The sequence below is a fragment of the Gadus morhua genome, chromosome 16, assembly GCF_902167405.1.
Source record: "Gadus morhua chromosome 16, gadMor3.0, whole genome shotgun sequence".
NCBI lineage: Eukaryota > Metazoa > Chordata > Actinopteri > Gadiformes > Gadidae > Gadus > Gadus morhua.
The window spans coordinates 14,141,522-14,156,521 of NC_044063.1; the positions used below are offsets into that span (position 1 = coordinate 14,141,522).

The window sequence follows — 15,000 nt, forward strand, 5'->3', positions numbered from 1 at the left end:
TCTTCCTGGCTGTTTGGCTGGTTTTGATAGAGTCGTGTTGTGTTCTGATTCCTGATTACAAACCACTCTAAGGCGCGCCGTGCCACGCAGCTTGAGTTGTTTAAGACTGGTCTCTCCCGAAGCCCAGCGGTATGATACGACCTGGATTAAAGAAACAAGGGGGGGGAGGTTCTCTTCATCCGGGCCAAGGCGTCCGTGGTAAGTGTCCAATCCCTTTAGCACCCCGTCCATTCTGAGAACTCGTTGTTTGAGTGCACCGTGCTATTCTTACTAAGGAAGCCGGTCTTGCAGCAGAGCTTGTATCACGGTGTTGTTGCGCCTGCATGTGTTTGGTTCAGTGGAATGTTTGGACTGAGGTTTGAATGTGGAGTTGATGGGAGACGAGGACAGACTCTCGCGAGGCCGGCCATGGGGGTCCAGCCGCGGGGGTCCGGCCGCGGGGGTCCGTCCACTGGGGGGTCAGGCCGGGGGGGTCCCGCCTCTGGTGAGGAACGCTCACCAGTGTCAACACGTACAAGTTTGTTTGCATCAAGGGGGAGATATTTATGCTTAGTCGTCAAAGCCGTAATTAAAACTGTACCGCATGCGCCGGCCGTATTTATTTATACATCACCGCCGTGGACAAAGTGAGGGGAGGGGGGCCGTCGAGGCCATGGGGGGTCGGGGGGGGGGATGTGAGCGCTGGCAGTATGACATCATGTCGTGCCTCAGGCTGCGGCGCTGTTGAAATAAGAGCTCAGAGGGGAGAGGAGCAGGAGAGAAGAGGAGCAGGAGAGAAGAGGAGCAGGAGAGAGGATAGAGGAGCAGGAGAGAGGATAGAGGAGCAGGAGAGCGGAGCAGGAGGAGAGAGGAGTAGAGACGAGAAAGGAGGAGGAGGGGCGCTGACCGTTGCCAGGCTCAGCAGGAGGCCTCTTCCCGCTCGGAGCTGGATTACAAAGACGACGAGGAGCCGAGGGCCCACCCTCCCTCTGGGAGGCTCTCAGCGCCGCCTGAGAGGTTTAATTACAAACGCTGCGGCCCGCAAAGCTTCACGGGCAAGGACGGATATTAATGAAATTCGTTTGTTTAACGTTTTCGTTTTTTAACCACGATCCGATGAATGTGTAATGGTATATCTGTGAAATGGGCTTATATATTTCAAGGTGTGTGCGTGCGCTTTTGTGCGTGCGTGGAGGGTTTTCAGATGTGTTAATCCAATAAAGTTGGCCCTTTTTTTGAAGTGCCAGGGATTCCGGGGGGGGGGGGGGGGGGCCCTCCCGGTCCCGGACGGGTGTCAAGGCCACGCTGTTCCAGCCTGGATATAGAAAGCTTAACCTTTGACCCTGACCTTTACACACCGGCCACACCCCCTCCCGTGTCAATCAGTGTCAGGTGACCCTGAAAAGTGGTCCTGCCCTGAAGCGCCCCAGACGAACAACTTCTCTGTTCCCCACTACCTGATTGTTCCTCCATCTGTCCACGGCATTTTGTCCGTCTGTGTGTGTCCCCGGTGCTTCCCCTCCCATTTGGCGTGGCTCGCTCTCCCCGTAGATAACTCACTCACGACCTCTGACCTACGAGTCAAAGTTGTGACGGACCAGTCGCACTCCTTCCACTAAGGTCTCTGAAGGAAATAAGACCTGTTTAGTAGGGGCATGGTTTGAAATAATGTTTAAATGATTAGTTTGATGGTTTAAAATAAGAACGTTTCCCATCAGTCATGAGGTTTATTCACTTAAGGGAAACGGATGATGAGGGAGAATTCCCGAGAATTGATTGGTTTAGCTAAATTATTTATTTGCGTATCCAGCATGTATGCTTGGTTATGTTATGTTAGCCTGTATGCTAAGAATTGAGGCTATATGGAATTGACGAACAAAAAAAAAAAACATTCATGGCCCTTAAAGTTCATAGGTGAATTTAAAAAAGCAGTAAATATACAAAAATCTATATCCTGCGATTTTTGCTCGTGACCTTATTTACACAACCTGTTCCTATCTTTCCATGAATATTGCTGGAGGGTAAAAGTCAAGAGGCGATGGAGACCGAGGGAAGGCTGAGGCCTCAGGCACGGATATAAACCGGCTCCGATCTCCTCCTTCTCCTCGGCCATACCTCAGGCCCACACACTCACTGCTGGTCTGATTTCTCATAAATCTATGCACTTTAATAACCGACTTGCATTCTGTGCATTATATATTTTTTTATTCAAGCACTGCCATAAGGAAAGCACTTTTTGATGATGCACTACTGGTTAGACGTTAACTGCATTTCCTTGTACTGGTTGTCCCTACTTGTGCAATGACAATAAAGTTGAATCTAATCTAATCACAACGGGAACACATCGTCCAGGGAGAGCAGAACGGGTTCGCAGGGAACCGGAGACCAGGAGGGGGGTCCTGGGGGTTGTTGGAAATTCTTTATTAGGAACAATCCCTTGAGATGAATCATCTCGTTTTCAAGGGGGTCCTATAAACTACAATATGGACATTTTATCATACAATTCAGCAAGACAAAACAAAACAAAGCAAAACAAAACACATGGACATAGCACATATATCATTGTGTCATAAATCTGTTAAAATGATGGTTATTAAAAACATGAAAACATGAACAGGTAGTCTCTAGATGGGAGGATAGTGCAGTTTTAAACAGGTTGAATGATGTTATGGAGCGAATATGGATTGGTAGATTGTTCCAGTCCCACGGAGCTTTGGATATAAATGCTTTTTTGCCAGATGATGTAGGTGTACTGAAGTAGATTTGTGAACAATGCCTGAGATGATGTGTATGGTACCAAAAGTTGTTTTAAGTACTGTGGATAATTGAAGTAAATGCATTTGAATATGAATTGTAGCCAGTGCTGGTGTCTTCTTGAGGTGGGAGATGGTAAATTGAGAGTTTCATAAGGGGTGCAGTGGTGGGTCATGTATGGACAGTCGAGGACAAATCTGCATAATTGATTGTAAACTGAATTGAGCGGAAGAAGGTGTGTTTTAGGGGCGGTCTGATAAATTACATCTGCATAATCAAGTATTGGTAGTATGAGTTGTTGAGGCCTCTGGGTCACTGCGGAACGGGGGAGGGGGCAGGAGGGGGGAGAGGAGGAGGAGGAGGGGGGAGAGGAGGAGGGGTGGGCTGAGCTGTGAAGGAGTCGTGTGTCCAACAGAGTGGCAGTGACGTAGCAGAGTGAGGGTTGGGGGGCCGTAGAGCCGTGAGGAACCAGCTGGTCCTTTTAACGAGCACCAGAGGAGGAAGCGGGTTAATAGGGGGACCTAAGTGTCTCCCTGCAGTGCTACACCCCATCACGGCCCCCCGTCCAGCCGGTAGCTTTGGCCTCCTCTCCTCGGCCCCATGCCCCCCTTCAGGAGCAGGACCAATAGGGATCTCAAGAGGCCCTCGGCGACGTGATTTTAGTGAGTCGCAGGACATCAGGCCCCCAAAACACGGCAGGTTTCATCCACTCTGACAGAGCCGGTACGACGCGTGCATGTTGTTCAGACACAAGGCGGGTTCAAGATCGTTCTACTGGTTCCAGGTCTTTTGCCTGGCTCTAGATTGTTCTCCTGGTTCTAGATGGTTCCCCCTGGTTTTAGATTGTTCTCCTTGGTGTTGGATGTTGTTCTTGGTGTTATTATGAGCCGCTGCAGACACAAGTGTGCCAGGGTGATTTACGAGTCGTGCCTCGCTGCTAGAAGGGGAGCCCAGAACGTCCTGTGTCAAAACAGCCGAGATTGGTCGTCTTTCCCACACAAGCCACATATTGCAGATATTATACTTTTATTGGAAGGCTTTATTCGTCAATAAAAAAATATTGTGTTTCATCGTCTCCCAGGCAAAGCAGGAACATAGTTTAATATGTCCGGGGACATGATGGCATGATGACATGTTGATTATACATCACCATAAGTCTTAAAATGCAGAAGAATTCACCCGCGACATACTGAACGGATTATCCTCTACTCTACCAGCAAGCAATTTCAATTCAGCCACCGAAACGGTACTACTAATACCATGCAGATCCCAGGGCCGTGTGTCTGCAGGGACTTTGCAAATGCACGCTTAATCCATGGGATAGCACACCAAATGTCTCCCGCCCCAGACCGGCCCGGGAAATAAACACAAGAGATTGGATGAGAGAGGGTGGGACAGCTGGGACAGAGCTACACGGCCGTCCTCGTTTTTTTAATCTACCTTTTAAAAATAACACGGGCTACACAGCCTCCCCTAAACATCAGCGTGTGGGCTAGAGATAGGCGCTGGCTGGCCGGGCCCAGAGAGAAGAGGGGAGGGGGATCGGGAGGAGATATGGGATGGGGGGTTGGGGACAGGTTATACGGAGGTCAAACCAAGAGGGAAGCCTTCTGGAACGTTCCTTTCGCTGCTTTTGTGCTGGTTCCCCTGGAGCAGACTCGTCCTCCCAGAGCCCTATTGGTTCATCTCCATTAATCATTACACCATGTTTCCATCAATGCCTGCACCGAACTAAATGGGTGACTCACATCGGCCTGTAATGGGAACAGAGCGATGCGAACGTTGGGATATTTTGAGGTTGCTCCACTTATAAAGACACGCTAGTAATGCTAGGAAAGACATTAGGTTAGTGTGTGTGTGTGTGTTTGTGTGTGTGTGTGTGTGTGTCTACGTGTTAGTGAGTGTGTGTATGTCTGCATGTTAATGAGTGTGTGTTAGTGAGTCCGTGTGTGTGCGTGTTAGTAAGTGTGTGCATGTGTGTTAGTGAGTGTGTGTGTGTGTGTGTGTGTGTGTGCATCTGCATGTTAATGAGTGTGTGTGTGTGTGTGTGTGTGTGTGCGTCCCCCCCCTGCGTGTTGAATCCCTCCTGGCCCCCACCAGGCCAGAGTGCGTAGCCTGCTCTTCCCGGTCCCTGCCGCGGGGCGGTGGACCCTCCTGGGAGGGGGCTACCAAGGGGTCTCCACCCCACCCCTTGCTGTGGCCGTATCTCAGCCTCATCCGGAGATCAGGCTCCTGATTGGTTCTGACTCCAATGACCTCCTCAAAACCCTCCAGCTCCCAAACGGATTTAAACACAAGGCGCTCGTACGTCAGCTACCCACCCAGAGACGCCACGCAGGCGACGCGGTTTAACGGAAGACATTTTGACATCAGCGTTGAGGTTGACCTTTTTAACAGCGTTTCCATTGGCTCTCGTCCCAGGAGCAATTAGCCACGGTTCTCCTTTGGGTGCTCGGCAGATAATGTGCGTTACAGATTCACACTTTCCATTAAGACTTTTTATTTAAATGTCATTCCATGAAATTACGTAATATCTAAATATATTTAGACTTGATTAAAATCACTAATAGTATACTAATATGGTGGCTACAGTTGTTTATTTTTTAGTGTGGGTGTAATCCTGTTTGACTAACGACCTAGAAGAGAGTGAGAAAACAACGTGTGTGTGTGTGCGTGTGCGCGGGTTACGTTTCCGGAATTATTCTAACATCCAGGGAGGGAAGAATTTAGCCCCTGGTGGGCTTGACCTTTGACCTCCCAGAATGCAGGCCTGCGCGGCGGGGGCGGGGCGATTCACCAGACACCTATTCAGGTCTTGGCTTTTTTTATTCTTTTAACAATCCCTCTCCCCCGCGGCCCTCCACCCTGGCTGGGTGCATTCTGCACTTAAACGCAGACGTGGAGTCAGGCTATACAGGCTGGGGGGGGGGGGTGCTTTCAGCCTTTGTGCCTCCACACAAGACGGGGGGGGGACACCCACACACACACACACACATGGGGAGACACACACCCACACACACACGGGGAGACACACACACACACAGGGAGACACACGCAAACACTGGGAGACACGCACACACACACACACAGGGACACACACACATGTACATACACACACACACAGGGACAAACACACACACACACTTTAACCCCCGCCTCCCTGACATTCTCTGGCACCTGTTTTCCTCACAAAACCGTTAATTTATCGCTGAATTATTAAGAGCCTCAGTGTGTCTGGCACTCGCTGACATGTCCTGACTTGGGGATGGGGAACGGGTAGGGCGGGAGGGGGTAGAGGTTGCCGTGGCAACGTGGCCTCTTTCGTAAAAAAGAAAAGAAAAGAGGGGCGATTTAGCAGGCATATCGGTGTGGGTTCATCGGGAGACGGGGCGGAAGAGACAAGCCCACTCTGTCATCCTCCCCTTCTCATTGGTCAATCTCGACAGGGTTTACGTTAATGGTCGGACGCTTTGTGGGGAAACGTTGGTTTGGTTGAAGTGGTAGAGCATGAGCACCCATAAGGCTCAGTCCTCACGGCAGTGTCCCCGGTTTGAGTCAAGTCCTCCCGTCTCTCTCTCTCATACCTTCATGTCCAACTCTCACTCTTTAAAATACCTGGTTTTGTAGGTTTCTTGGGCCTGCTTTTGGATACGTGGTCAATCTGCACCGTTCTCTTGTAGTCAGGTTAATTTCATCCGCATTCTTCCATTTGCCCATTCTTCTACACCATTAACTAGTCTAAATTAGCGTATTACGTGATACGTGTTCTGTCAATTCACCTCATTCCCATCACGATATAATGGTTACATGTTTTTCAGCTGACCTCTGACTGGCTTTATATGTTTAACTTCATCCTAATGTTAAGTTGTCTGTAGTTCGTCCTCTGTTTGGTTTTGTCTCATACACAGGCACTGGCACTGGAAAGGATATTATTCCCATAAGTCGTCATAATGAACAGTATAATACCGCTTCTGTCCACCTCCAGTCTGACCATGAAAGCCCTCTCTTCTCTTTTTTTTAAACAAAAATCTGTTTCGACTATTAGAAATCCAAGCAGCATGTTTAGCTGGCTCCGCGTGCGTCACTGGGCTAAACACACACACTGGATAATGTGGAACGTATTACTATGTATCCTGAGCGCTGTGGCAGCCCAACGCAGAGCCCCGTGCCAGCGCCATACCGCCGTACGTGAATGGGAGCTGAAAGATGATCCGGCTACAGCTTATTATCGCTGTAATGAATTGCGTCGAGCGTTCTGCACGGGTTTCACTTGAATAAGATGAAGCTCCACGCGAACGGGCCTTGGGAATGTGTGTGAGGATAAAAAGGGGTTTTCCGCACGGATGGAAAATGTAATGAAAACAGGCACAAAAGGAGCCACAACACATAGAAATAGAAATGTAAAAGATTGGGGGGGAAAAACGCGAAACGACGCAGGGCAGGAAACGTGCCGTTCATGACACGACTGAATTGGTTGAATCCTCTTCCTTGAAGTACATGTTCCAGATCGCCCTGGTGCGTAGCTCTGCTTCAGGGTAGCTTCAGAGCAGAACACAAAGGCCTCTCCGTGGTGCGGACGTGGACCTTTGTTCTGCAGCATTAGCCGCTGCCTCGGGCCCGAAGCGGCCGGTGAAAGTGGATCCTTTGGAGGGAGGCGCTGAGACAGAGAGATGGAAGGATGATGGGTGGATGGCTGGATACACTGCTTCCACTCCGGGTCTCTCCCTGGGGGGGGGGGGGGGGAGCATCCATGACAGAGGCCTATTTCCCCCCCCAGCTGTGTGTGTGTGTGTGTGTGTGTGTGTGAGTTGGCAGGGGGTTTGTTATAATATAAATGCAGGGCGGAGAGTGAAGGGCGTGCTTCGAATGGTTGACTGAGCCAAAAGTGAACCAGGTGTGTGTGTGTGCGTGCGCATATGTGTGCAGCCTGAGTTTGTGTGTGTGTGTGTGTGTGCACATAAAGAGTTGGGTGAGCACTTTAGGGAGCAGCGGTCTTGGTCGGGGCTGACCTCCTTTCAGACTGCGTCGTGCTACTGCTGATAAAGTGCAAGCGAGCAAAATGGCGGCGAAGGGCGACCAGCGCATAATTGTATAATTGACCGTTGCTAAGCATATAATGACCGCTGTCAAGGAAAGTGTATTTTTCGCTGTCTTTCGTATCACTCTGTAAGTAGTCCGGTAACTTATCAACCCCAGCGTATTCGGTTGCTAAGCGACGTCAACGTCTTTGGCAAACTATTTCTCTGCTGATCAACCCTACGAATGGTAACAAATATATTGTAAAAAGACACACCTCGTGAAGTTATTTTTTCTTTTTGGCAATTAGCAATGTAATAAGCGGGATAATGTATAGAAAATCGCCGGTCATTCACGCAAATAAGCCCTTATTTTCCCGATAATGGCCGGCGTTCTTTACATTATCCCTTACGTGTTCCATTCCTGACTCTCGCCTCGGAGCAAACCATTACCCCGTGGAAGCATTACATAAACCCAGAATAATAACAGCGAGAATCCATTGTGATGAGCGGCGGTAACCTCTTCAACCCGCCGGCGAAGCTGTGATTAGCATACCAGTGGGCTCGCTGGAGGGGAGCTCGTTACGGCTGATTGGTCGGTGCCGTGTCAATCTGCTGGGGATGACACGGCTGCCTGACCCAGCACCACCACCAGCAACCACATCACCACCAGCACCAGAACCAGCACCAACCACATCACAACCACCACCACCACCACCACCAACCACACCACCACTACAACCAGCACCACCACCAACCACATCACCACCAGCACCAGCACCACCTCCACCCCCAACGACATCACGAGCACCACCACCAACGCCACCAATACTAGTACCACCACCCCCACCACCAGCACCTCCCCCCACCCCTGAGTAGAAGGTCTCACGCATGCCCCATGTCCATGTGTCTCTGTGCAGCTATGTGTGATCCCATTAGCATGCTGAGCGCAGGTCCCGATCGCTGGGGGTCCGGGGGGGGGGGGGAGGGGGAGCAGGGTTGCGTAAACTAATTGTTAGTATGGATTTCCATGCGTTCCTCGGAGAGACTGGGCTGGCGGTGGTGTGGGGGGGGGGGGGGGGGGGGGGGGGGGTGAGAGTTAGGGGGCCAGAGTTAATCCACTGTGTAACCGTACAGTCAGGCTCGGCTGCTCTGATGATAGTCAACACAAACGCCTGCTTGGACATGGAATGCAGAGCACACGCGAGGGACACTGGTTTAAAGGTGCTATGGAACCCGTTCCATCCCCTTACTCAACAAAGCAAAACCCCACAGATAATGTCTGTATCAATGTATGCATCCCCCTGCATACGTCTTTTCTTTATGTGCCTATGACGAGAAATGTAGATGAGAAATGACGGAAGGAAACTGTGAAAAATAATTACCGTAAGGGGACAAATATTAAACAAATTAACTAGCTTGATAGGATTTGGGTATTTCGGGGTGTCTGTTTGATACTACAGTACCCAAAATGCCTTAGTGATGTCCCTTTTGGATAACGTTGGTCAAGATCTGCTCAGCCTCGGGTCTTGGGGGGGCCGGGGATGGGAGCACGACAGAGTGGAGCATTTGTTATGAGACTTGTTTGACTTTATAAGTTTCTTGCATATTGTCGTCTGCATTGTCTCCGCGGTAACGCGCGGCGTGTGGCTCCGCTACACTGACGCTGTTTCTCAGACCGAGGGGATAATGGCGTCTCGACGCCACGGGATCCTCACGCTCTCCCCCCTGCACAATGGGAGGGCGGGAGAGAACAGGACGCTGTTGTTGTTGTTGACACACGTTGGAAGAAGAGCTCTCCAGCCATTGTCCCTGAATTTTCCTTTTGGCCACAGACGATGATGCAGATTCCTGGTGTTGAAAGTCCTCCCACCACCAAGGAAAATACTTGACCAGATCAAGTTCAACAAAGCAAGCAGCAACAAAACTATAAAAATAAATCGTTTCCCGCAAAATAGAAACGATAGGAATTCACAAAAAAGAACGTAGTATGCGGAACGTAACTGAAATTAACTTTCTTAAATTGTACTCGATAGGGTCTGCTTAGCTCAGGAGGTAGAGCGGGTTGACTTGTAACCGGCAGGTTGCTAGTTTGATCCCTGTGTTGAGGTGTTCAGGTGTCCCTGAGCAAGACACCTCCCCTCCCTCTGCGTTTCCTTATCCTGTTGCATCTCATCGAAAATACACCGGGTATCTGTGTGTTGAGTTTCCTTCACGCACACAGACCACTGAGGCGAGATCCCTCCTGGGGTCGGGATAACACATGTAACACATTAGTATAGACGTGAGCTTCAGTCTCAACGCAACCTTCAAGGCAGCCATCAAAGACCTGCAAGTACTGTGAAGGACTCTCAAGATCCTCCATCGTCCTTAGTGAAGGAAGGAGGGGAGAATGAGTGGCAGGCCTAGCATACAGTCCTTCTAGGTTCAGTGCTGAACTAAACCCCCACTCCCAGTGTGTTCAGTCATTAAACTAAACCCCCACTCTGTGTGTTCAGTCATTAAACTGAACCCCCACTCTTGTGTGTTCAGTCATTAAACTGAACCCCCACTCTGTGTTTAGTCATTAAGCGTACCACGTCCTGGTGGTCTGAGTCACCGGGCAGCCCCTGGTTGTGCAAAGCATTAACTTGTGGGAACACTAGCTATTGGATTGGGTCACATTGCATGGCTCACGGCCCTCCGGTTCATGAGCAGAGATCGAGTTTCCAGAGGCCGTGCGGATTGTGACGCGCGTGGTCTTGCTGTGGCCTGCTTCTGTGGCGAGGTCCTGGGTCTGCTCCATACCCCCGTACCCAACAGCCTTCGTAGGACGGACCCCGGGTGACCTCGTGAAGCCAGAGCAGGCCTCGGAACGACCCCTGCTCCCCATCGTTCCAGGACCACAAATCATGGCAACCTCCGCACCAGAGAGGAAACACTCACCCTGTAATGCATGCCTCTGCATGTACATGCCATGTACAATCGCTCAACTCGCGGCCACAGCGGTCGGCTGCACTGGGATCTGTAAGCCTTCTGAGGGACTGAGGTCATGGTGCTCTCACAGTTCATTCCTCATGGTTCTCCTACAGTGAGGTCATGGTTCTCTCACAGTTCATTCCTCATTGTTTCCCTGGTAGTGAGGTTCTGGTTCTCCTACAGTGAGGTCATGGTTCTCCTACGGTGAGGTTCTGGTTCTCCTACAGTGAGGTTCTGGTTCTCCTACAATCAGGTTCTGGTTCTCCTACCGTGATGTTCTGGTTCTCTACAGTGAGGTTCTGGTTATCTACAGTGAGGTTCTGGTTCTCTACAGTGAGGTTCTGGTTATCTACAGTGAGGTTCTGGTTCTCCTACAGTTAGGTTCTGGTTCTCCTACAGTGAGGTTATTGTTCTCTAAAGTGAGGTTCTTGTTCTCTACAGTGAGGTTCTCGTTCTCCTACAGTCAGTTTATGGTTCTCCTACAGTGAGGTTCTGGTTCTCCTACAGTGAGGTTCTGGTTATCTACAGTGAGGTTCTGGTTCTCTACAGTGAGGTTCTGGTTCTCCTACAATCAGGTTCTGGTTCTCCTACAGTAAGGTTCTGGTTCTCTACAGTGAGGTTCTGGTTCTCCTACAGTTAGGTTCTGGTTCTCCTACAGTGAGGTTCTTGTTCTCTAAAGTGAGGTTATTGTTCTCTACAGTGAGGTTCTCGTTCTCCTACAATCAGTTTATGGTTCTCCTACAGTGAGGTTCTGGTTCTCCTACAGTGAGGTTCTGGTTCTCCTACAGTGAGGTTCTGGTTCTCCTACAGTGAGGTTCTGGTTCTCCTACAGTGAGGTTCTGGTCCTCCTACAGTGAGGCTCTGGTCCTCCTACAGTGAGGTTCTGGTTCTCCTAGTGAGGTTCTGGTTCTCAGGAGAGCAGAGGGGGGTGAACAGCAGTAGGCCCTCAGGGTGAGGCGGAACCTGATCCGTCCTGAGCTGCCTCTAATGGACCCGCCAACGGCCGTTCTCACCTCACTGGGCCTCCGTCCTAAAATAATTACCGCTGTAGTGTTAGCACAACCGAGAGCCATACATCACTACCCGTCAGCTAAAGACCCTGCTCCGAGACATAACGCTTGGTGCTTTCTCTGGAGAAGTCAGTGCTCACTGGTACTTGACTGGGTCGTTTTTCCTGCTGTTCTTTTTATGAATGTCTGGAAAGAATTTGAGTACGATGTTATTTCGACCGTATAAATTCTTTCCGGACAGAGCTTCACCGACACCTGTCCAGTTAAACGCTGGACTGGTTTTACTGGGAAGTCCCCCCTAACCACGCCAGCACTCCGGAGTGAAGTGGCTCCCATACTGATAGTTAACACGCGACATGGTTTACAAAGAGAGGGAGTAATCCTTACTTTCTATTATCATTCGCCTCTGGGATTCAGGCCGCTGCTCTGATTTCTATTCTATATGTCTGCTTTCAGGAGATAAGTGTTTCTATTCACGGCGTATGCGAGTTGCAGAATTATGAATGGCTGAAGTGTCTCTTTGATGTGGAGGACCTCACTGCACTTTATGAAAAGTCTCAGTGCATGCAGGGAGATTTAAGGCGGTAACCGCGTCCGTTTCGCTCTTTATGCGACCCTCGACCCATCAATCAAACTGGAGACATTATAATCGGTTTCAACAACTTTGGTCCCCAGTGAAACGCAGCACAAATCATCACAGACCTATGTTTAACTTTCACTTGGGGGGAAAGTAAGGAGAATGTGCTTACTGGAAGGGCTGTGGAAAAGATAGGTTTGTGCAAAGTGATTTCTCAGACGTGTGTAACCCGGTTGGCGTAGCACAGCGAGGGCATGTGTGTCCGACCTCCCTGCTGCACAGGGTACGCAATACGTGTATCACTGATATAGCCTCCCGACGGTTATGTCTGCCGATATGAGAACTTTATAAATGGTGTTTGTAGCTGGAAGCAGCGATGCAGATTCTAGGAAGAACCCTGAACACTGTGCCGCCCTATATCCGGTTTCAAGTCCACGGCTGACCTGGTGTTCCGTCTGTCTGTTTCAGATGAGGCTGTGGAACAAGTACAAGGTGACCAGCGTGCCGTCGCTGGTGTTCGTGGACGCGGCCACGGGGAAGGTGGTCTGTCGGAACGGGCTGCTGGTGGTCCGGACGACCCTAAAAGGTGAGGCACCTGGAGCGCACCCACCCTGAGAGCACCCACCCACCTGAGCGCACCCACCCACCTGAGCGCACCCACCACCTGGGAGCACCCACCTGAGCCCCCCCCCCCTTTATGCACCCACCTGAGCCTCCAGGTGTTCAGCGTTGCAGCGTTTCCTTTGACTGGTGTAGTGTATCAAATCATAAAGAACTGAAGTTTCATACGAAATACTGTGATAAAACCACAAGGAAAACCAAGCAGGGCTTAATGCATAAACCATGCTGCATTCTCAACTCGAGACTTTAAATCCTCCCCATGGACCCCGATAGCAAGAGGGTCTGCGAGGCTCCCGGCTTAACTGGTGGTGACCAGCAGGAGCTGGTCACCTGTGGCTTAGGACATCTCCCTACCTTAACGAGGTAACACAGCGGCTATCGGAACCTCACCGGCGGCATGACAGACGGGACTTTTCCAGTGCTAGCTGAGCCTCCCGCTCACATGGAAACTCCCGTTTGTCGCGCAGTAGACAAATGGGACGGCAGATGGCCGACGGCAGCCTGCACTTGGAACGGATTTCACATTGAGCCATCCTCCCGACTCCCTGATGGAAGCCAGCTCAGGCCTGCTCTGTTGTTTCCAAATAAAATTTCCTTAAGTCGATGTGGAGAGTCCGATTAAATTCAATGTTATTTGTATCCACCCTTAATCATCGGTACAGTCTCAAAGGGCTTAACAGGCCGTATGTGTATGACACCCCCTGACCCTAGCTCCCAAGAGGGCAAGAAAGAACTCCCTTCATTAGCAAGGAAGGAAATCTAGAGGAGGAAACGCAGGCTGGGGATCCCTACTTCCAGGGATGACCAGGAGTGCAATGGCTGTCATAATTGACACACGAACATACATACATACATATACATACCAGGCCCAAACATTTACATTGTGTGCTGGGCGCGTAACCGTGAGGAGATTCCTGGTCATGGAATCTTTCTGTTCATGAGAAGCCCATTACTGCGGAAGCCCCCCGACCCGGAGCCAATCAACACTGGAGCTCAGTGTGGCTCCCAGTGTGTCGACGTTATGAAAAACACGCCCTTATCTTATCTCCGGGGCAGGCAAAGGGTTTTCCCTGTTCCACTGAACAAGCCTCTCTCGCTTTCACTTATCAGTGCCACTCTCTCTCTTCTCTCCCTCCTCTCCCCCCCCCCCCCCCGACCACTCCCTCTCCTTCTCCTCTCCCTCCTCCCCCTTCTCTCCTCCTCCTCTCCCCCTTCTCCCTCCTCTCCCTCTCCTCTCCCCCCTACTCTCCCCCCTCTGCCTCCACTCTCTCCCCCCCCCTCCTCTCTCTCTCCCTCCTCTCTCTCTCCCTCTCCCCCTCTCTCCCCCTCCTCCCTCCTCTCCCCTCCTCTCTCCCCCTCCTCTCCCCCACTATCTCCTGCTCCTCCCTCCTCTCTCCCCCTCCTCTACCCCCCCCGCCCCCGACCTTCTCCCAGGCCTGGAGTTCCCGTGGGGGGCCAAGCCGTTTGCGGAGGTGGTGGCCGGGCCCCTGCTGAGGAACAACCGGCAGGCGGCGGACAGCGGCTCCCTGGAGGGCCACTACGTCGGGGTCTACTTCTCAGCACACTGGGTGAGTGAGCCAGAGTGGCTGGGGGGGGGGGGGATGAGCAGCAGGGTGCCCAGGGGGGGGGGGGGGCTCGGGGTGGGTTGGGGGGGGGGGGTTAAGGTGGGTGAGGCTGAAATAAAGGTCAGGGCGTTTTTATTTTTTGTTCATTGTGTTTCTGGTTATTTAAAGGGGAAGTGTCCCCGCTTGCTCGACTAATAGGAGGAAGACATTAAGGAATCCGCTCGCTCCTGGGAAAACATCACGGAATAATTAGACATTTGATCATCAGCCGGGGATTCCCTAACCCTTTTTGGGGAAAATGATATGATATGATCCAACTTTTCCGCGATTTCCAACCCCACTCGGATGTTTTATGGCGCGATTGTTTCACAACACGCGGAGGCGGAATCAAGAGTGACGTTTGATCTTAAAATGCAGCAATAACAAAACAACACACACGCACGCACGGGCACACATAAAGAAGCACACACGCATAAAAAAAAATCACGCCAAAAAAACACACACAAATGAAACAACACACA

General features: G+C 50.9%; 1 protein-coding gene across 1 annotated transcript in view; it reads left to right on the plus strand.

Annotated features, from left to right (window-relative positions):
- nxn (nucleoredoxin) overlaps positions 1-15,000 on the plus strand; it is a 53,621-nt gene that overhangs the window by 27,470 nt on the left and 11,151 nt on the right. The window contains 2 exon segments of the mRNA XM_030381421.1: positions 12,762-12,879; positions 14,349-14,482. Coding sequence (XP_030237281.1) covers positions 12,762-12,879; positions 14,349-14,482 — 252 coding nt within the window.